This window comes from Delphinapterus leucas, chromosome 2, assembly GCF_059928025.1.
Source record: "Delphinapterus leucas isolate spDelLeu-1000000601 "Yukka" chromosome 2, BTC_Dleu_Yukka2, whole genome shotgun sequence".
NCBI classification, from domain to species: domain Eukaryota; kingdom Metazoa; phylum Chordata; class Mammalia; order Artiodactyla; family Monodontidae; genus Delphinapterus; species Delphinapterus leucas.
Window position 1 is genome coordinate 154,943,050 of NC_143130.1, and position 19,022 is coordinate 154,962,071.

Genomic DNA, 19,022 nt, shown 5'->3' on the forward strand with positions numbered 1-19,022 from the left:
GTGGGCCTCTCACTGCTGTGGCCTCTCCCGTTGTGGAGCACAGGCTCCGGATGCGCGGGCGCAGCAGCCACAGCCCACGGGCCCAGCCACTCCGCGGCACGTGGGATCCCCCCGGACTGGGGCACGAACCCATGTCCCCTGCATTGGCAGGCGGACTCCCAACCACTGCGCCATCAGGGAAGCCCTCACCCTCATTTTTGAAGGATCTTTTCTATCTATATAGAATTCTGAACTGAACATTTTTTTCTTTCAGCACTTTAAAGATTGTCATTTCTTTGTCTTCTGGCCTTCATTGTTTCTGACGATTGTTCTCCGTTATGTAAGTCTTTTCTCCTTCCTCTGATTGCTTTAAAGCTTCCTTTTTATCTTTGGATTTCAGCAGTTTGACTGTGATGTGCCTAGCTGATTTGCTTTGTATTTGTTCTGCTTGGGATTTGCCGAGGTTCTTAGGTCAGTAAGTCAATATGTCTCACGAAATTGGAGAATTTTAGGCCATTATTACTTCTAATATGTTTTCTGCTCTGTTTTGTCTCTCCTTGTTCCTGGGACTCCAATTGCCTGTATGTTAAACTGCTTGATATTGTCCCATCGGTTTGTCCTGTGTGTTTTTTTTTTTGTCCCTGAAGCATTGTTAATTTTCCCCTTTCCTTTATCTTTTTGTTCTTCAGATTGGATATTTTCTGTTGATCTGTCTTCAAGTTCACTGATTATTTCCTCTGCTGTCTTCAAACTGAACTTTTCATTTCAGATACTGAACATTTAAATTCTAAAGTTCCATTTCTTTTTTTTACATAGCTTCTATTTCTCTATTAGATTCCCCATTTGTTCATTCATTATGGCCATCTTTGAAATCCTTGAACATATATTTATAATAGCTGCTTTAAAACCCTTGTCTGTTAATTCCAATATCTGGGTCATGTTGGGGTCAGTTTTTATTGTTTTTACTTTTGACTATAGGTCATGTTTTCATGTTTCTTCACATGTCTAGTAATTTTTGTTGATATGCCGGACATTTTGGATAATACATTGTAGAAACTCTGGATTATGTTACCTTTCTTTGAAAAGTGTTGATTTTTGTTTTAGCAGGCAGTTGAATTATTTTCAGATCACCTTGAATTTGTGAAGACTTGGTTTTAGGTTTTGCTAGGTCAGGTCTGTTTTGGTTTTGCCTTTAGTCCCAGAGCAAATCCCATAGACCCAGGACATGGTCTTTACTCCTAAGGTGTGGTTTTTCTGGGATTTCATGGAAAATCCAAGGTGTGTATCAAGTACCTTTAACTTGGAACTCATATTCCAATCTGTGTCTTGCCTGCAGTGGGCAGCAGCTGAAATTTTACCTCCACTCTTTTTTATTTTTAGCCCTTCAGCAATTGCTTTTCACTGAGTTTCTTGGAGTCTCCTCCATGACCAAAGGATTTTAGGGGAGTTTATATGCAGATTTGGGGCTCACTCCTTCCCAGGATTTCTCCCTGTCTATCTTTAGTGGCTCTGGCAGCCCCAAATTTGTCCTCAAACCAATAAAACTGCAGCTTCCTGCTTGAATTCTAGCTGCTCAGTTGCTGCCCAGGCTGGAGAGTGTACTCAAAGGGAAAATCCATTTAAACATGGATTTTTACCCAGTGCAGTTCTTGTCTTTGAAGGATCAGATCTCCTCCAGTTTCCCTACTGCTTTTGTTTGCCCACTAGTGCCTTCAGATAGTTGTTTTCTGTATTTTGTCCAGAGTTTATACTTGGTATCTGTGTGAAGGTGAGTTGAATACAAACTGCTCCCCCATTACTGGATCCAGAAGCTGTCAGTTGCTTTTGGATTGTTTCAGAGTACACTGTGGTTTTTTTCAAGTGGTACTGTTGGCAAGAAACAAATGAGAGTGGTTGGTGCAGAAACAACAAACACTTTCTCTTGGAATAACTGACGGGCATTCAGGTGCCTTAGCTATTGAGACAGGAAGTGTTCTAACATCCCAGGTGATTTGGGAGTAATGATCAGAAACATGGGTATGAAAGAGGCCCAGAGATGTGGGATTCAGTCCCCATGATGTAAGAGCTAATCCTTGCAGGTGCTGTGCTGAACACTCTGTAAAGGTAGTCGAGAAAGAACTCTGAAGTTATAGATACAGAGAACAAACAGGTGTTTGCCTGAGGGGAGGGGGCGGGGGAGGAAATAAATAGGTGAGGGAGATTAAAAGGTACCAACTTCCAGCTGCAGAATAAATGAGTCACAGGGGTGAAATGTACAGTGTGGGGGGATATAGTCAGTAACTATGTAATATCTTTGTATGGTGACAAGACTCATCGTGGTCATCATTTGGAAAAGTATAGAAATATCGAATCACTGTGTTGTGTAACAGGAACTAACATAGGTCAATTATACTTCAAAAACAAGCAGACTCATGGAAAAAGAGATGAGGTTTGTGATTACCAGAGGTGGGAGTGGGCGTGGGAGTGGGGGGAGGGGGAGTTGGACAAAGGCAGTCAGAAGATATAAACTTCCAGTTATAAGATAAATAAGTTCTAGGGGTTTAATGTACAACATGATAAATACAGTGAACCCTGCTGTATGATATATATGAAGGTTGTTAAGAAAGTAAATCCTAAGAGGTCTCATCACAAGAGAAAATCTTTTTTCTATCTCTTTAATTCTGCATCTACATGAGATGATAGATATTCATTAAACGTACTGTAATAATAACTTCATGATGTGTGTACGTCAGATCATTATGCTATACCCCTTCAACTTATACAGTGCTGTACGTCAGCTGAGTAGGAAGATTTACGGGTTACGTGTACCCAGGCCATGCCTTTTGCACCAGGCCATTGTCACCTGGGAGCAGTCGAGCGGATGGCCTTACGCCTTTCTTGTTTGAGAAAGGGTGGGAAGAGAGCCTGAGAAATCAACCTTGGGCTTGGACTGAAAAGCTGAAGAAGAGAGAGAGCATAGCACGTCTTAACACTGGTCTAGGAGGATGTTTTTTTCCAAAATGAGAGAACCAAGAACAATGTAGCACGTTTTTCATAAACTAAATTTATTCACCGTCAAGGACCATTCTTTATTCTGGTTTGTGTCCTTCCTAATTTGGGGAGCTTGAACAGATCCCTTCTTTAATGAAATTGTGGTGAGAGGAAATAGTGTTGTTTTTTTTTAAAGATTCTTAACAAAATTAAAAGCTGTGAACTCAATACTGCCAACCACATCCCACCCCCACCCCCACAAACAAAGTCTGTTTTTCGAAATATTGGCTGTCCATGAAATCTAGAAGTCTAGGAAACACAGTTCTAGAAGGTTAAAACAATTTTTTAGGGTTGCTGGGCTCCCTTGAAATCTTGTGAGGGGAGGTAGTGAGGTGTGTGCTAATTTGCCAGCCATGACTTGGTCTCGCCCAGAGCACCTTCCCTCGCCTCCAGGGCCACCGCAGGGTAGAGAACTGCAGTGCGAGGCCTGTGTTGTCCGTGGTCTCACAGCGGTGAACAGAGTAGGGATTTGGACGGGCATTCCTCTCTGCATCCCACAGGATGGGGAATATTCCCAAATGTTCCCACGTACCCTATCATAAAGAGACCCAAATCCCATATTTCAATACACAGTCCTCAAACTGCCCACTTCAAATGACGCACGGGTTAATAGTCTTCCACGCTCCCTCCACTTCTTTTCCATTAGTGCCCTTGAGGGGTTGTGAGAGATCAGGTTTCCTAAAGCAGCGAGGTTACAGCTTTCTCCTCTGCTCTCCTTTTGTTCCAGGTTATTCCAGTCTGGATTGGGTTGAGGTAGCAAGTCTAGGCTCTGCTTATCCGAAGTCACAGGTGCCGGGAGGGCTCGCTTCCTGGAGTGCTGGGAACTCATCCTCCACACTGTGCGTCCTTCCGGTTACACACATGCACATGGGTTTTAACAAACTGAAAGGAGTTACGAGAATGACAAAAACTATAGGTTTTGATTTATGATGAAAGTTGAAAGGAATGTTTATTTTGGCTGAACCGAAGAAAGTGTGGGGGAACAGGGTGTTTCTTTATAAGTGTGTGGAAGGTATAGACCCAAGAAAGCTGATTTCGGATGACCCAGAGGGATGTAATTGAGATTAAGAGGATGCCACCCAAAGTAAGAACATCCAGGATGAATTTTAAGAATGATTTTGGGGGCTGAAATCTGTTCTCTTTGGATCAGCCTCTTTAACAAATGGCTGGCAGCCCTATCCCATGAGTCATTTGAAGTGGGCAGTCTGATGACTGTATTGAGATATGGGATTTGGGTCTTCTTATGATAGGGTATGTGGGAATATTGGGGGAAGTGTGACACCACGAGAGTAATCGCCAGATACTGTGGTTGCCTGAACATCACATTTATTTCTCAGTGAGCAGAGGGACTGTGACTTCCTCCTCTTGGTTCAGGCAACTTGAAAGAATTTCCCTCTGTTCAGGGAAGCTGGTCTAGGTAAGAGCTGGACCCCTGGAATGAAACTTGTGCAAGGCAGTCCCAAATAAAAGGCCCTGCTAATCTTCCCGTTGTCTCAACCCGGGGCATTAAGGATTTTTTTCCTCCAAAGGCTGCATTTCATTACTTTTATCATTTCTTATAAATAATATAGTAGCCACTGTCACCAGCACTTATTAAGTGTCTGCTCTGTGCCCAAGATTGTCTCCCGTGTTTACAGTGGGTCTGTAAGAGACTCGTGATCACTCTCATTTTGTGCCGGAGGAAAAGAGGCTTAGTGAAGGTGTGACTAGCCCAAGGCTACCTAGCTTAGAAAGTGAGGATTCTAGAATCTGAGCCCAGGACCATCCCTCCTTTCCCTCCTGTCCCTCTCCTCCCTCCCCTCCCCCTTAAACTATAACTTGAAAACCATAGCTTTCCCTCTTTACTTCTTTCTGGCAAACTCCCTCCCCCTGCCCCCCAGTCACTCATTCTTCAAAGCTACTGCGCTGTTGGTATGTGGAGAGTTATCTGTGACATGCAGTAAAGAGACAGCTACTTTCTAAGTACAGAGATTTATATTAAATTCAGCCTAACACAGTTTGGCATAGTGCTCAAGCTGTTAAGGTTTATTTTTGGCATCACTTTTTAATCCTGACTTTACCCTTAACCCTTCCCTCATCTTGCCTCACTAAAGAGGTAAGGGTTAGACCAAGCCTCTTGCTGTTCCTCCTGTCTTACTGAACATATTTATATTATCAGCACATATAGATTTGGTTCCAGGACACCTCCTCTGACTCCCCGCCATGGATATCAAAATTGGTGGATGTCAGGTCCCACAGTCCACCCTCCATATCCATGGTTCCTCATGGATTCCACCAACCACGGATCGTGTTGTACTGTATTTCCTGAATAAAATCTGCATATCAGTGGACCCGCATAGTTCAAACCTGTGTAGTTCAAGGGTCAACTGTACTTTGTGCCCAGAAGATACATGAAGGAGGTGGTCCTTTTGGTTTGGTCTTCCCAGGTCTTAACCTTGTCATTGATCTAGTCTCTCTTGTTCTTGGGCACTTTGTTCCAGTCCAGACAGATTCTTTTCTGTAGCCGCTGTGTCCTTTCACTCCTGTTCTAGCTGGCATGAACCTAACGTCTGGGAAATCTTGTATCATCTGGTTCAGTGCCAAGCTTTGGTGTCAGAAACCAAATTGGATTTGAATCCTTGCTTCATTTCTTACTGCTAGGATGATTTTAAATTAATCTCTCAGCTTCAACTTCCTCGTGGGTAAACTTGTTACACAGTAGTGGACAGTTCACAGGGTCTCGGGGATTCTGCAAAGTAATCCTTCTGAAGCTTTGGCATAGAGTAAACCCTCAGTAGATGCTGGCTCTTATTATAATTATGAGCTATCAATTAGTTAATGTATTCTTTCTCATTGGCTAGGTTGGCTTATTCACCACTGATCAAATCTGTGTGTTTACGTATTCTCGTTTCTCCCTGTAACCTTTTCTTCTCTGTTTTTTGTCCCCACCCGCTTCATACAAGTTCAGATTGAATATAAACATTTCATGTCATCGTTTACATCTTTTCGCCTGGATACCCTCTCCCTGAATTGAAAAATACAATTCATAGACTCAAAGAATCACAGAATTGTAGAATTGGGAGGAATCACTTCTACTATGAGTTAAAATCCAGGATCATGAAACTAGTTAGTGGCAGAGTCAGGACTAGAGCCCAGACTAGAAGCAGTCTGGTCTAGTGTTCTTTCTACCGCAATTTTTTCCTTACCCAAATTTCACATATGCATATATGCACAATTAAAACACAATCCACAGCAAATTGGGGGTGGGGTGAGAGGTGCGGGGAGGCACTTTTATTTAGAAACTCATTCTCCCGTCATGTCTAGTCCTGGCAGGGATCTGACCTTACCTTTTGGGTGTAGAGTTGTTTTCTGGCCCTCAGGGTACTGGTGTTCGGAGTTCCCAGCCACAGAGTGGAGAAGGTCTCTGTTCCTCTTCAGCACAGGTCTTCATTGAGCAGATACACCTACAAACAACCCTCGTACTGGTGCTCTCCTCTTCCCCACCCCTGTCTTTTTTCTCTTTTGTTAATCTAAACTTCATGCATCTAGTTTTTTTTTTTAGCTTTAGCTTTTCATTGAAATTTGAAACATCCAGGAAAGTAGAAACAATAGTACAATGAACAACATACACCCACCACCTAGGTTCAATTGTTTTCAACATTTTGCTGTATTTGCTTGAATGATAATTTTTAAAATATTTTAAAATATGTATTTACATGTTTTATATATAACTTTTTGCTGAGTTATTTCAAAGCAAACATCATGAAATGTCACTTAAATTCTTCAGCATATATCTCTGAGAAATAGGGACATTTTCCTAGAAATCCACGACTCCACACCTAACAGTATTAGCAATTCCCTAATACCATCTATTACCCAGGCCATATTCATTTCCCCCAGTTGTCTCCAGAATATCTTTTATAGCTGACTGTTTTCAAACCAGGATCCAATCAAGAACCACTCTACTATGTTTCTCTCTCTTAAGTCTCTTTTAAAAAATTTGGAATAGTCTCCACCCCAGCCCCCTTTTTAATGGTATTAACTTTTTGAAGAGTTTGGGCCAGTTATTCTCAGAGTTTCCCTTGTGCTGGCTTTTTCTGATTCTTTCTTCCTAGTGTCACTGAACTTCCTCCTCTTTCACCTGATCTGCAGTAAGCAGGAAGTCAGATTGGAAGGCTTGCTTACATTCCAGCTGAATGCTTGGGGCAGTATCTTTTCCTGGGTGGCACTGTATGCCTCAGGTGGTAGCACATCACGTCCCCATTGTTGACGTGCTAAGTGTGATCACCGAGTTAGGGTGCTGACAGATATCTCTGTTGTCAAGGAATATTTTCTCCCTCGCACCTGGCACGTAATGTGTGGGGTGATTCTTTGGCATCAAGAGAATGTCCAGTTCCCTGTCAATCAGTCTTTCACCTAATGGCTTTAGCATCTATTGGTGATCAGGTTTCTGTCTTATACTTAAAATAGAGTTCACAGTTTGCTATGTCCATTTCAGCTTGAAAGAGCTACATTTACTCATAAGGGTTCAGTTATAAGCTTGCATGCTCCATTACCTGCCATGACCTTAAACCCGTGAGGGGAAAACTCAGGTCTGTGATGAATTAGTTGTCAGACCCAGGTTGAGGCTGGAGGAAGAAATTGGCAGAGATGGAACTGTGCCTGGTGGACAGATTTGAGGAATAAATGCAGCCCCTGCAGTGTGCACACATATTAATAAATGTTAGTCTTCTCTCTCCTCAAGCACATAAGAGCAGCTTTCCTGGATCTTCCGTCAGGTTGCTGGAGAAAGGAAAGGAAGTTTGTTTTTAGCCAGAAATCAAGGGTTGGACATGGGAGGTGGGAGGTGGGAGGTGTGCAGTGGATCTTGCTTAACTGAATGCCTTTTCTTTTGGGAATTCATGCGTGTGTTTGGCCTGGCTTTTTGAAACAGGCTGCCGTTTGGATTTTGGACTGATTCACATTGTGGGGTTTCTCCAGGACTTCTAAGAGTGTGTGAGAAGTTTCTAAACTCGAAAGGCTCCTTTTTTGGCACTGCAGTATCTTTTCTATTTCGGCATCTTAAGAATCTGGGGGAACCATATAAAGATCAGAAACAAGTCTAGCCCTAAAGGCTCCCTGTGACTTGGTAATTCCAGTTAGTTGAATCCTGGCCCATTCGGATGAGACCATATAAAGTGGCCGTTTCCTGAATTTCCTGCTCTCTGCCTCTCATCGTCTCCTTTTTGTAGAAAGCTGGTATTTCAGGACCGCAACCACCAGTCACGTGCTTCCACCCCTTTACTCGCAGTCATTTCTGCCCCTGTTTATTTTTGGAGAGAGCACATTTTTGCTTCTCTCCAGGAGCTATGCGGGGTCCTGCCCCCTCCGTCCATCAGGCGGCAGCCCCGGCAGGCTGTGCTGCTTTCCCACACTCGGAGACGTGACTCCAGCTTTTAAGAGAGAACACGAGGGATGCACTGCTTAAGGGCTACCGTCACCCGCTCCTATTTCTGTCCCTCCTGGGGTTGCACATTTTAAGACTCTTTCTTTTTTAAAAACAAGTTTGGGTAATGTTACCTGGCGGTAAATCTGCCAAAATTGGAAATCGTTTTCCCAGCAGATGTCTTGGGGCCATGCCTTATTTAAAGGATAAGCCAGGACTTTTGAATTCTAGGTCTAGGTCCTCTCTTCTTCCTGGCTTTTAAGATCATTTGAGCTCTACTCTCTCTCACCCATCCGGGTTTGTTTGTTTGTTTGTTTGTTTGTTTTTCCCTCCTTCCTAACACAGGGATAGGAAACAGATTTCTTCTAGAGTCATACCTCATACAGATGGGTAATGTCTTCCCAGGTGCTTGGTCAAGGAGGATTGTGGAGTTGGTGGGCTCGGTGGAAAAAAAAAGCCACAGCTGTCTTAGACTAAGTTTCTAGTTTCAAGGATGGAGCAAGAGTAAATTCCTTTTTCTCTAAATGCCCGGGTCATTACACAGAGAACCCAGACGCACAAGATTTGAGAAATAATAAATCACACATTCATGTCTCCTATTGTCCTACCCAGACCTGGTGGGCAGGAGAGGGAAGGACCCCTGGCACAAATGGTGGGGTCCGTAATGAAGGGTGACAACTTCTCAGCACTTTCTGTGAGGACTGGGCTCTGACAGTGAGCTGGGGAGGGCATTCAGGCTCCCAGAGCCGCCCAGCATCTGATCTGTCACCACAGGCAGGGGGAACACAGCAATTCTGGCAGCTATTCTAAAAGGAGCAACAGCAGGGTCTTGGTCTAGAGTGTGTCCTGTGTTTCACGTCGTCGTGGGGAGAGGGCCGCAGCGCTCTTTCTGAAACTGTGCTAACAGGTGTCTCGATGACGTCGTCATAGCTCTTAGGGAGAGCAGCCAGATATTCAGGGGCTGGACTGTCCATGCAAAAGAACCCACCAGACCTTTGAAATTGTATTGTGAAAAACCAGTCACCCGCTTACGTTTCAAAGATCATTTGCACCTAATTTTAAACTACTCCATTGTGATCAAGTTGCATCAGCTTTCGCTTCCAGCCTGCGTTGTACAGGGATAGGTGCTGAGGACCTCGGACCCTGACCAGTGATCAGTGAACAGCATTTGCTACAGCCTGAGTGTTATGTGCTATCCTGGTGTCACTGCACCTTGCATCTGGTTGCTTCTGGAATGCTTTTCCTTTACATTTCTGCTTATCTTTCCAATCCAGGGCCAGCCCCACTTATTCCATAAAGCTTCCGTCAGCCTCGTCGTCCTCAGCACTTCCCACACTGGTACGATTCTGTGTAGCCTTCAGTCAGGCCTTGCAAACGTATGCACGCTTGTCAGAGCGCTGTCTGAATGATGCCCCAGGAGAGTGTGGCCCAATAAAAACCACCAAAGGTGACGAGAAAACTGCAGAGTTTAGTGGAACTGCCCCAGGGCTGAGGGGTTCCTCCTCAGCTTCACCTTTGGACCCTGATGCAGCCTCTCGCTGGAAGGACTGTCAGTTCCTCCATCCCTGATACCTACCTCCCCACTCCAGTGTGGCCTTGGCGTTTTCAGATTAAGCCCAATGTCCATCACATAGATTTCATACAGACCTGATACACCTTGAATTCTGCCTCTTTCCAGCCTCATTGGACCCGGGGTATCATTTGAGGACAGGGATGACGTCTTCTGCTTTTTCTAACTCACCTGATGCGTATAGGACAGTGCTCAGCTCCCCACATAGGAACAAAGTTGAATTCTGGGGAGAAGCCTTTGTCACTTGGTAATAGTGGTTAATTACGTCTGTCTCATGGAGACAGGGTATTTGTGTTTTTTGTTTTGTTTTTTTTGCGGTACGCGGGCCTCTCACCGCTGTAGCCTCTTCCGTTGCGGAGCACAGGCTCCAGACGTGCAGGCTCAGCAGCCATGGCTCACGGGCCCAGCCGCTCCGCGGCATGTGGGATCTTACCAGACCAGGGCATGAACCCGTGTCCCCTGCATCGGCAGGCGGACTCTCAACCACTGCGCCACCAGGGAAGCCCGGAGACAGGGTATTTGTGTGTGGCCGTAACAAGACTCATAGTAGGGAGTATTTATTAAAAAAAACAAAACGAAGAATTTCTTATCCTAGGACTCAGAGTACTAAATCATGACCATAAGGATTCCCCATCAGGAGAGACATCTCCCGGTAAACACCCAAACCCTACCTTGCAGAGAGCTGAGTTCTGCCCGCCCCCCATCTCCCGGCCACCTCAGTGCTCTCTCTGAGGTTGGCCAGGACTCCCAGTGGGGAGCAGGGAAGGCCACTATAACCCTGCCCCATTTGGTGCAGAGAAGTACTTTGTAACTCTTCCTCTCCCAGGTGATCTCAAGGAAAAGCAGCCAATACTGTTTTTACAACATTATGTCAACTCCGGAAGTCTTCAGTTATTAGTGCAAAAGCCCCTTTGATTTGGGGACTAGTTGTTAAATTCTTCGGCTGCGGAGGAGTGACTCTTGTGTGGTGGTCTTTCTGTTTCGAAGCTGCTGTCCTAATTTAGCAGCTGGCACTGTTTAGGAGTGGAAAGAAGATGAGAAAAGAAGTGTCTTTGTGTTACATCTAGGCAGAAGGGATTCTCACTCATCCTTCCAATAGCTGTGACTTTCTGGGGTTTGTGGTTAAAGAAGAGAAAGCAGATCATTTGGGGGTTTGGAATCTTAGGGAACTTTATTAACCATATGATGCATCAGTAGTCAAAATGACAGCTCAGGCCAGGCTCAGAGGAGTCCTTATTCCCCCTCTTTTCCAAATGGTACAGTATATGTTATTACACGTGGCCTAACCTTTCAAATATTGACATTAGTGATGCTGCTGCTGCTAACAGTAAAGATATAGTACTTATTATGTGCCAGGCACTGCTCTAAGCATTTACCATATAGTCACTAATTTAATCCCTCAGCAGCTCAGTGGTTACTCAAAGGAGTGAGTTTTGACCTAAATTTATGTCACTTATGCTCCTTTTCCAGATGCCTAATCTTTCACAATCCCTCCCCAGTTCAGTCCCTGCTCCTCTTGTCCACCACCACCTTTTTTTTTTTTTGCTGCGTTGGGTCTTTGTTGCTGTGTGCAGGCTTTCTCTAGTTGCGGCAAGCAGGAGCTACTCTTCGATGTGGTGCGCTGGCTTCTCATTGCGGTGGTTTCTCTTGTTGCGGAGCACGGGCTCTAGGCGCGCGGGCTTCAGGAGTTGTGGCTCATGGGCTCTAGAGCGCAGGCTCAGTAGTTGTGGCGCACGGGCTTAGTTGCTCTGCGTCATGTGGGATCTTCCTGGACCAAGGATTGAACCCATGTCCCCCGCATTGGCAGGCGGATTCTTAACCACCGCGCCACCAGGGAAGTCCCTTCCTGTCCCCCTTGTCACCTACACCCCATGGCAGAAAGCAGAGGTGGGGTCAGGACACACAGGTTGAGGAACCTTGCCAAGGCCACCAGACCCCTTCCCTTCTTCTTGTAGACTATCAGTGGAAAAGTGCCATATAGGCCTGGGCCTCCTGACACCATGGCACCACGGATTTCACATGGGTTTATTCTGTCCAACACCCAGAGCAAAGAGGAGACAACAGGGGATCCCAGCTCTGAGAAGCTAGTTCCAGGGCCACACACCCAGATGCCACAGGGGCTAGGCAGGGCACCTGGGTGAGTGAAGTGGGACTGGGGGTTAGACACAGGCATACCTGCAGTGGGCACACTGACGTGGTAAGAAAAGATCTCACTTCCACCCAAGAAATATGCTTGTTCCCATTTTTGTCAAAACACCTGACATAGCTTTCATTTTCCCACTTCCAGTAGGCCTAGGAAGCGAGAGAGAATTCTGTACTGGAAGAGAAACAACAGCACAACCGCCATCATAATAGATGTCAACTGGCACTTGACTTCAGCAGGAAGGAGAGAGACAGAGCGTGTGGGGGCCGTGGCGAGCTAGAATGCACGTGTCCAGTCACCATAGGGCGGCTGCTTCTCAGCCCCAGCATTGCTAGAGTTTCCAGTTTTCCGAGAGAAGCCGGAGAGTCCTGTTTTGTGTGGAAATCTTACAATTTTTAAAATGGTAGTTTAAATTTAAAAACAGACAAAAACCACTGTATGGCCAAACCAAATATGCAGTTCCTAGTTTGTGACCTCCAAATTCAGGAATGCACATTGTCACAAGATGGTCCTACCCTTGGGTAAAGGAAAGTGGGATGTTATCTGCAAAAGCATAGGGAAGAAAGCTGTGGGCCAGATTGGTTTAAAACCTCCTGTAGGGGCCTGATATGGTTCAGTTCCAATCTCTTTAACATTTGCAATGCCTTCCACATGGTAAGAGCTGAACAAGACAACGTTCTTGATCTCTGCTTATACACAACTTTGGCTTGTGGTAGTTTGGGCTTATTCTGATTCCAGCTGGTCCTTATAGTTCCAACACTCAGTGCTGTCTGAGCAGCCTAACCTCTGAGCTTCAGTTCCAGATTCCTGGGACAGAGAACGTGATTGGTTGTGACTGGCTCTGACTGGTGCAGCCCTGGTTCAGTCACCTGTGTCTAAGGGAAGAGGGGTCCTGGGATGGAAGGCTTCTCCATCCAGCCTGGGGACCGGTGATTGTGTGTGGCAGGGATACTAAAAAAGGATGCATGGACTGGGAATTAATGGTGGGGATCTCTTCGTTCATCTTTGTTGGGTTCCCCCCTGAGAGAGACAAGCAATAGTGCGTTTTCTACTTCTACATTTTTGTTGTTTCTGAGAGTCCAGAACCTCATTACTCAAGTTTGTTTTCTCTAAAGTGCTACTTAGGTTTCCCAGGAGCTAAGTTGGATGCAGGCTTTCCAGGACTTGCCTTCTCCTCCATCAGGCCTTTCCAATAGGTTCTGCCTCATCCCGCAGAAAGGCTCCGTCTCTAGATGGAACATGTCCTTGGCAGGCTGGGGTGCTACCAGAGAAGCAGGAAAGGAAACACATCTTGGTGTAAAATAAAAATATCAAAAGTTAAAAGGTATTTTACCATATTGAGGGAATGTTTTCTTAAAAAACTGCAAGCTAGGTTTTAAGCAACAGATTGAAAGGACATTACAGTGATTTTAGCCCAGGAGTCTGCAGAATACTTCCCACCAAATTTGGCCCACTGCTTGTTTCTGTGAAGTTTTATTGGAACACATTACACCCAGGTGTTTACTTCTTGTCTGTGGTTTGATTGCCCTGCAGCTTCAGAGTTGAGTAGCTGCAGCAGAGACTGTGCGGCCCACAAAATCAAAAATAGTTACAAGAATTCCTGCACTTGGGTTTGTGGATGTATCTATTGCAGGTGAATGCTTCCTGCCCAAATAACTTGAGTAGCTTTTTGACCCACCACTTGAGTTTGTGTCTTTGAAGCAAGCCTCTCTCTTATATTTTTATTTTATTACTTTTCTTTTTATAAAAGTGATATAAATTGACGGTAAAAAATAATTGGAAAATGCACAACAGCATAAAGAAGGAAAAAGAAATTGCCATAATCCTTTCATTGGATCCCTTTAAAAATTGTATAAAAGCAGGTGGCTGGTTACAGATGTTCTGGCTGGTTACACTAATGTTCTGTATTAGTGATCTTTTCACAAAATTAGAAGCATATACCTACTATTTTGAACATGTTTTAAAAAGTTAACACATGTTGAACTTTCTCATATCATTAATTCTTTTTTAATACAGTTTTTTATTATTGCATAGTATTTTCACATGTGTATTCCGTGATTTACTTAAATTCCTTATTGACGTCCAGTTATTCATTATATTCAAAAGTGACATTATGTTTCTCTCTGATTATTTCCTTGGGATAAATTCCTGGGGTTAGAATTGCTGGCTCAAAAAGTGTGAGCATTTCTAAGACTTTCAGTAGACGTTGCCAGATTGTCCTCCAGAAGGATATGAAAGCACCCAGGCTTCATAGTATTTGCATTTGAAGGTTTCAGAAGGTTGGTTTAGGTTCCTTAACCTCAGCGCCTGTTTGCTTGAACGCTGGTCTTGAGTGACTGTTTTGTTGACTTCTCTTCCCTTGCAGGCTCCCCCTCCCAAGCCACCACGCCGGCAAGGAGGCTGGGCAGATGACTCCATGAAGGCTTCCAAGTGAGTGCTGGCAGGTCACGGGGTGGGGGGCGGGGGGCGGGGGCGGGGGGCGGGCAGGGGACACTGTGCTCCTGTGTTGTTCTTTTATTTTTTATAAGCGCTTTACTGAGATGTAATTCATATACCTTACAATTCACCCCTTTGAAAGGTACAATTCAGCTGTTCTTAGTATTTTCAGAGCTGTAGTGTCATCACCACAATCACTTTTAGAACATTTTTATTACCCCCTAAAGAAACGCCATACCTATTAGTAGTCACTGCCTGTGTCCCCCTGCAACCTCCCCAGCCCTAGGCAACCACCAACCTGTTTTCTGTCTCTCTGATTTGCCTATTCTGGACATTTCATGTAAATGGAATCATATGTTACGTGGTCCTTTATGACTGGCTTCTTTCACTTGGCATGTTTTCAAAGTTCCTCCGTATTCTAACATTCTGTGTTTTTCTTAAAGTTACTTTTTTTTTTTTTTTTTTCGGTACGCGGGCCTCTCACTGTTGTGGCCTCTCCCGTTGCGGAGCGCGGGCTCCGGACGTGCAGGCTCAGCGGCCATGGTTCACGGGCCCAGCCGCTCCGCGGCATGTGGGATCTTCCCAGACCGGGGCACGAACCCGTGTCCCCTGCATCAGCAGGCGGACTCTCAACCACTGTGCCACCAGGGAAGCTCTTAAAGTTACTTTCTAAACAGAATGGACTTGCCTGTTAGTTACTGCTGGATTACAAATCATTTTGGTCTTTAATCCCTTGTAGTAAGTCTCAGACGAAAGGTAAACCAATATACATGTATGTATGTATACACGTTGACTACACCAGTGGGATGGCCAACGATAAACTCAGGGAAGGAATTTCCTTTTCTCAAAGAAGAGACATTACTTTCGTTCAGAATTTCCTTCAGCAGTTGTTACCTTCAAAATAGCACTATCGAAAATATTTTTTTCCAGTTTTCCCCCCTTCCTCCTCCCTTCCACTCCCCACCTCTAAACACACACACACACACACACACACACACACGTGCACACACCCTTTTTTTCTCCCCTGAATCATCTGAAAATAAGCTGCAGTCATCATGATATTTTACCTCTTAATATTCCAACATGCACCTCTGAAGATTAAGGACATTCTCTAAATAATCACATATAATGATCACATCTAAGAAATTTCATAAAGATTTAATAATATTTAAAATATAGTCTATATTTAAATTTCCCCAATTGTCCCCAAAATCTCTTCTGTAGTTCCAGGATCCAATCAGAATTCACACATTATGTTGGTAGTTCTGTCTCTTTTTAGGCTCTTTTAGTCTCTAAAATAATTCCAGCTCCCCTTCGCCCTACTACACCTCCACCCAGTGTATTGACTTTTTTGAGGAATCCAGGCCAGTTGTCTTGTAGAGCGTCTCACATTCTAGATTTCTTTGATTGATTCCTCATGATCAGATTCAAGTTAAATGTTTTTGGCAAGAACAGGTGATATTGTGTACTTTTTATTGTATCAGAATGGTATAGAAAGATATACTCAGAGATATCTCACTCCCATCCTTATTCTTTCTACCTCATTCCCATCCATCTCCCATGGGTAACTTCTTTATTAGTTTCTGTTTTATCCTTCCTGTACTTCTTTTTGCAAAAAATAAGCAGGTATATATAAATTTAAAATGTATCCCTATTTGTTTCTATATGTTAAGATTCAGCAAACTGTGGCCCACAGGCCAGCCACCTGCTTTTATACAATTTTTAAAGGTTACTTTCCATTTATAGTTATTACAGAATATTGGCTATATTCCCCTTCTTGTTGTACAATACATCCTTGAGCCTGTCTTACACCCAGCAGTTTTACCTCGCACTCCCCCACCCTATATTGCCCCTCCCCACCCTCATTCCCCACTGGTAACCACTAGTTTGTTCTCTGTGAGTCTGCTTCTTTTTTGTTATATTTACTAGTTTCTTGTATTTTTTAGATTCCACATAGAAGTGATATCATACAGTATTTGTCTTTCTCTGTCTGACTTATTTCACTTAGCCTAATGCCCTCCAAGTCTATCTATGTTGCTACAAACAGCAAAGTTTTGTTCATTTTTTTAATGGCTGAGTACTATTCCCTTGTATCTCTATACACCACTTCTTAATCCATTCACCTGTTGATGGACATTTAGGTTGCTTCCATATCTTAGCAATTGTAAATAATGCTGCTAAAAAAATTGGGGTACTTGTATCTTTTCAAATTAGTGTTTTTGTTTTGTTTTGTTTGTTTTGGATATATACCCGGGAGTGTCATTCCTGGGTCGTATGGTAGTTCTATTTTTAGTTTCCTGAGAAACCTCCATACTGTTTTCCACAGTGGCTGCACCAATTTATATTCCCACCAACACTGTATAAGGGGTCCCTTTCTCCACATCCTTGCTAACAGTTGTTATTTGTATTCTTTTTGATGATAGCCATTCAGACAGGTGTAAGGTGATATCTCCTTGTGGTTTTGATTTGCATTTCCCTGATGGTTAGCGATGCTGAGCGTCTTTTCATGTGCCTGGTGGCTCTCTGCATTTCCTCTTTGGAAAAATGTCTATTCAGTTCTTCCACCCATTTTTTAATCAAGTTGTTTGGGTTTTTTTGATGTTGAGTTGTGTGAGCTGTTTATATATGTTGGATATTAACCCCTTATTGGTCATATCATTTGCAAATATTTTCTCCCATTCAGAAGGTTGTCTTTTCATTTTGTCGATGGTTTCCTTTGCTGTGAAAAAGCTTTTAAATTTAATTAGGTCCCATTTATTTATTTTTGCTTTTATTTCCTTTACTTTAGGAGAGGATCCAAAAAAAATATTGCTGCAGTTTATGTCAAAGAGTGTTCTGCCTTTGTTTTCCTCAAGTTGTTTTATAGTATCTGGTCTCACATTTAGGTCTTTAATTCATTTTGAGTTTATTTTTGTGTATGGTATTAGAGAATGTTGTAATTTCATTCTTTTACATGTAGCTGTCCAGCTCTCCCAGCACCACTTGTTGAAGAGATTGTCTTTTCTCCATTGTATACTCTTGCCTCCTTTGTCATTGATCAGGTGACTGTAAGTGCACAACCACCTGTTTTTATATATCATGTTTTATTGGAACACAACCACACGCTAAGTCTGCATTTTATTTATTTATTTTTATAGTTGTTTTTGAAGTAGAGTTGATTTACAATGTTGTGTTAATTACTTCTGTACAGCAAAGTGACTCAGTTATACATACATGCATCTTTTTCAAATTCTTTTCCATTATGGTTTATCACAGGATATTGAACACAGTTCCCTGTGCTATGCAGTAGGACCTTGTTGTTTATCCATCCTATATATACCAGCTGGCATCTGCTAATCCCACACTCACAGTCCTCCCCTCCCCAACCCCCTCCCCCTTGGCAACCACCAGTCTGTTCTCTATGGCTCTGATTCTGCTTCTGTTTCCTAGATAGCTTCATTTGTGTCATATTTTAGATTCCACATATAAGTGATATCATATGGTGTTTGTCCTTCTCTTTCTGGCTTTGCTTAGTATGATAATCTCTAGTTACATCCATGTTGCTGCAAATGGCATTTATCCATTATCTTTATCCATTCATCTGTTGATGGACATTTAGATTGTTTCCATGTCATGGCTATTGTGCATAGTGCTGCTAGGAACATAGGGGTGCCTGTATCTTTTTGATTTAGAGTTTTGTCTGGATATATACCCAGGAGTGGGATTGCTGGATCATATGGTAGTTCTATTTTTAGTTTTCTGAGGAACCTCCACACTGTTTTACACAGTAGCTGCACCAACTTACATTCGCACCAGCAGTGTAGGAGGGTCCCCTTTTCTCCACACCCTCTCCAGCATTTGTGATTTGTAGACTTTTTAATGATGGTCATTCTGACCAGTGTGAGGTGATACCTCATGGTAGTTCTGATTTGCATTTCTCTAATAATTAGCGATGTTGAGCATCTTTTCATGTACCTATTGGCCATCTGTATTTCTTCTTTGGAGAAATGTCTCTTTAGGTCTTCTGCCCATTTTTCGATTGGGTTGTTTGTTTTTTTTGTTGTCAAGTTGTATGAGCTGTTTGTATATTTTGGAGATTAAGCCCTGTTGGTTGCGTCGTTTGCAAATATTTTCTCCCATTCTATAGGTTGTCTTTTCGTTTTGTTTATGGTTTCCTCTGCTGTGCAAAAGCTTGTAAGTTTGATTAGGTCCCATTTGTTTATTTTCGTTTTTAATTCTATTGCCTTGGGAGAAAGACCTAAGGAAACATTGGTACATAAAGGTACATTTTAAAATTTAGATCTCTGATCCATGTGGAATTAATTCCAGTGTACAGTATGAGGTGCAGATCTAGTTTTATCTTTTTTCTAAATGACTATTGTCCCAGCACCATTTATTTGAAAACCCATCTTTCTCCAGTGAATTTAGAAGCCACCTTTGCCATAGTCTGTATCTTTGTATGTACTTGGGTCTGCTTTTGG

At 43.3% G+C, this 19,022-nt stretch overlaps 1 protein-coding gene across 1 annotated transcript in view; it reads left to right on the forward strand.

Moving 5' to 3' along the window:
• The window catches only part of IFT43 (intraflagellar transport 43), an 89,277-nt gene that overhangs the window by 19,040 nt on the left and 51,215 nt on the right, over nucleotides 1-19,022 (forward strand). Inside the window, exon 3 of the mRNA XM_022576491.2 lies at nucleotides 14,492-14,556. Within this exon, the coding sequence (XP_022432199.1) occupies nucleotides 14,492-14,556 (65 nt within the window). The remainder of the gene's footprint in view (nucleotides 1-14,491; nucleotides 14,557-19,022) is intronic.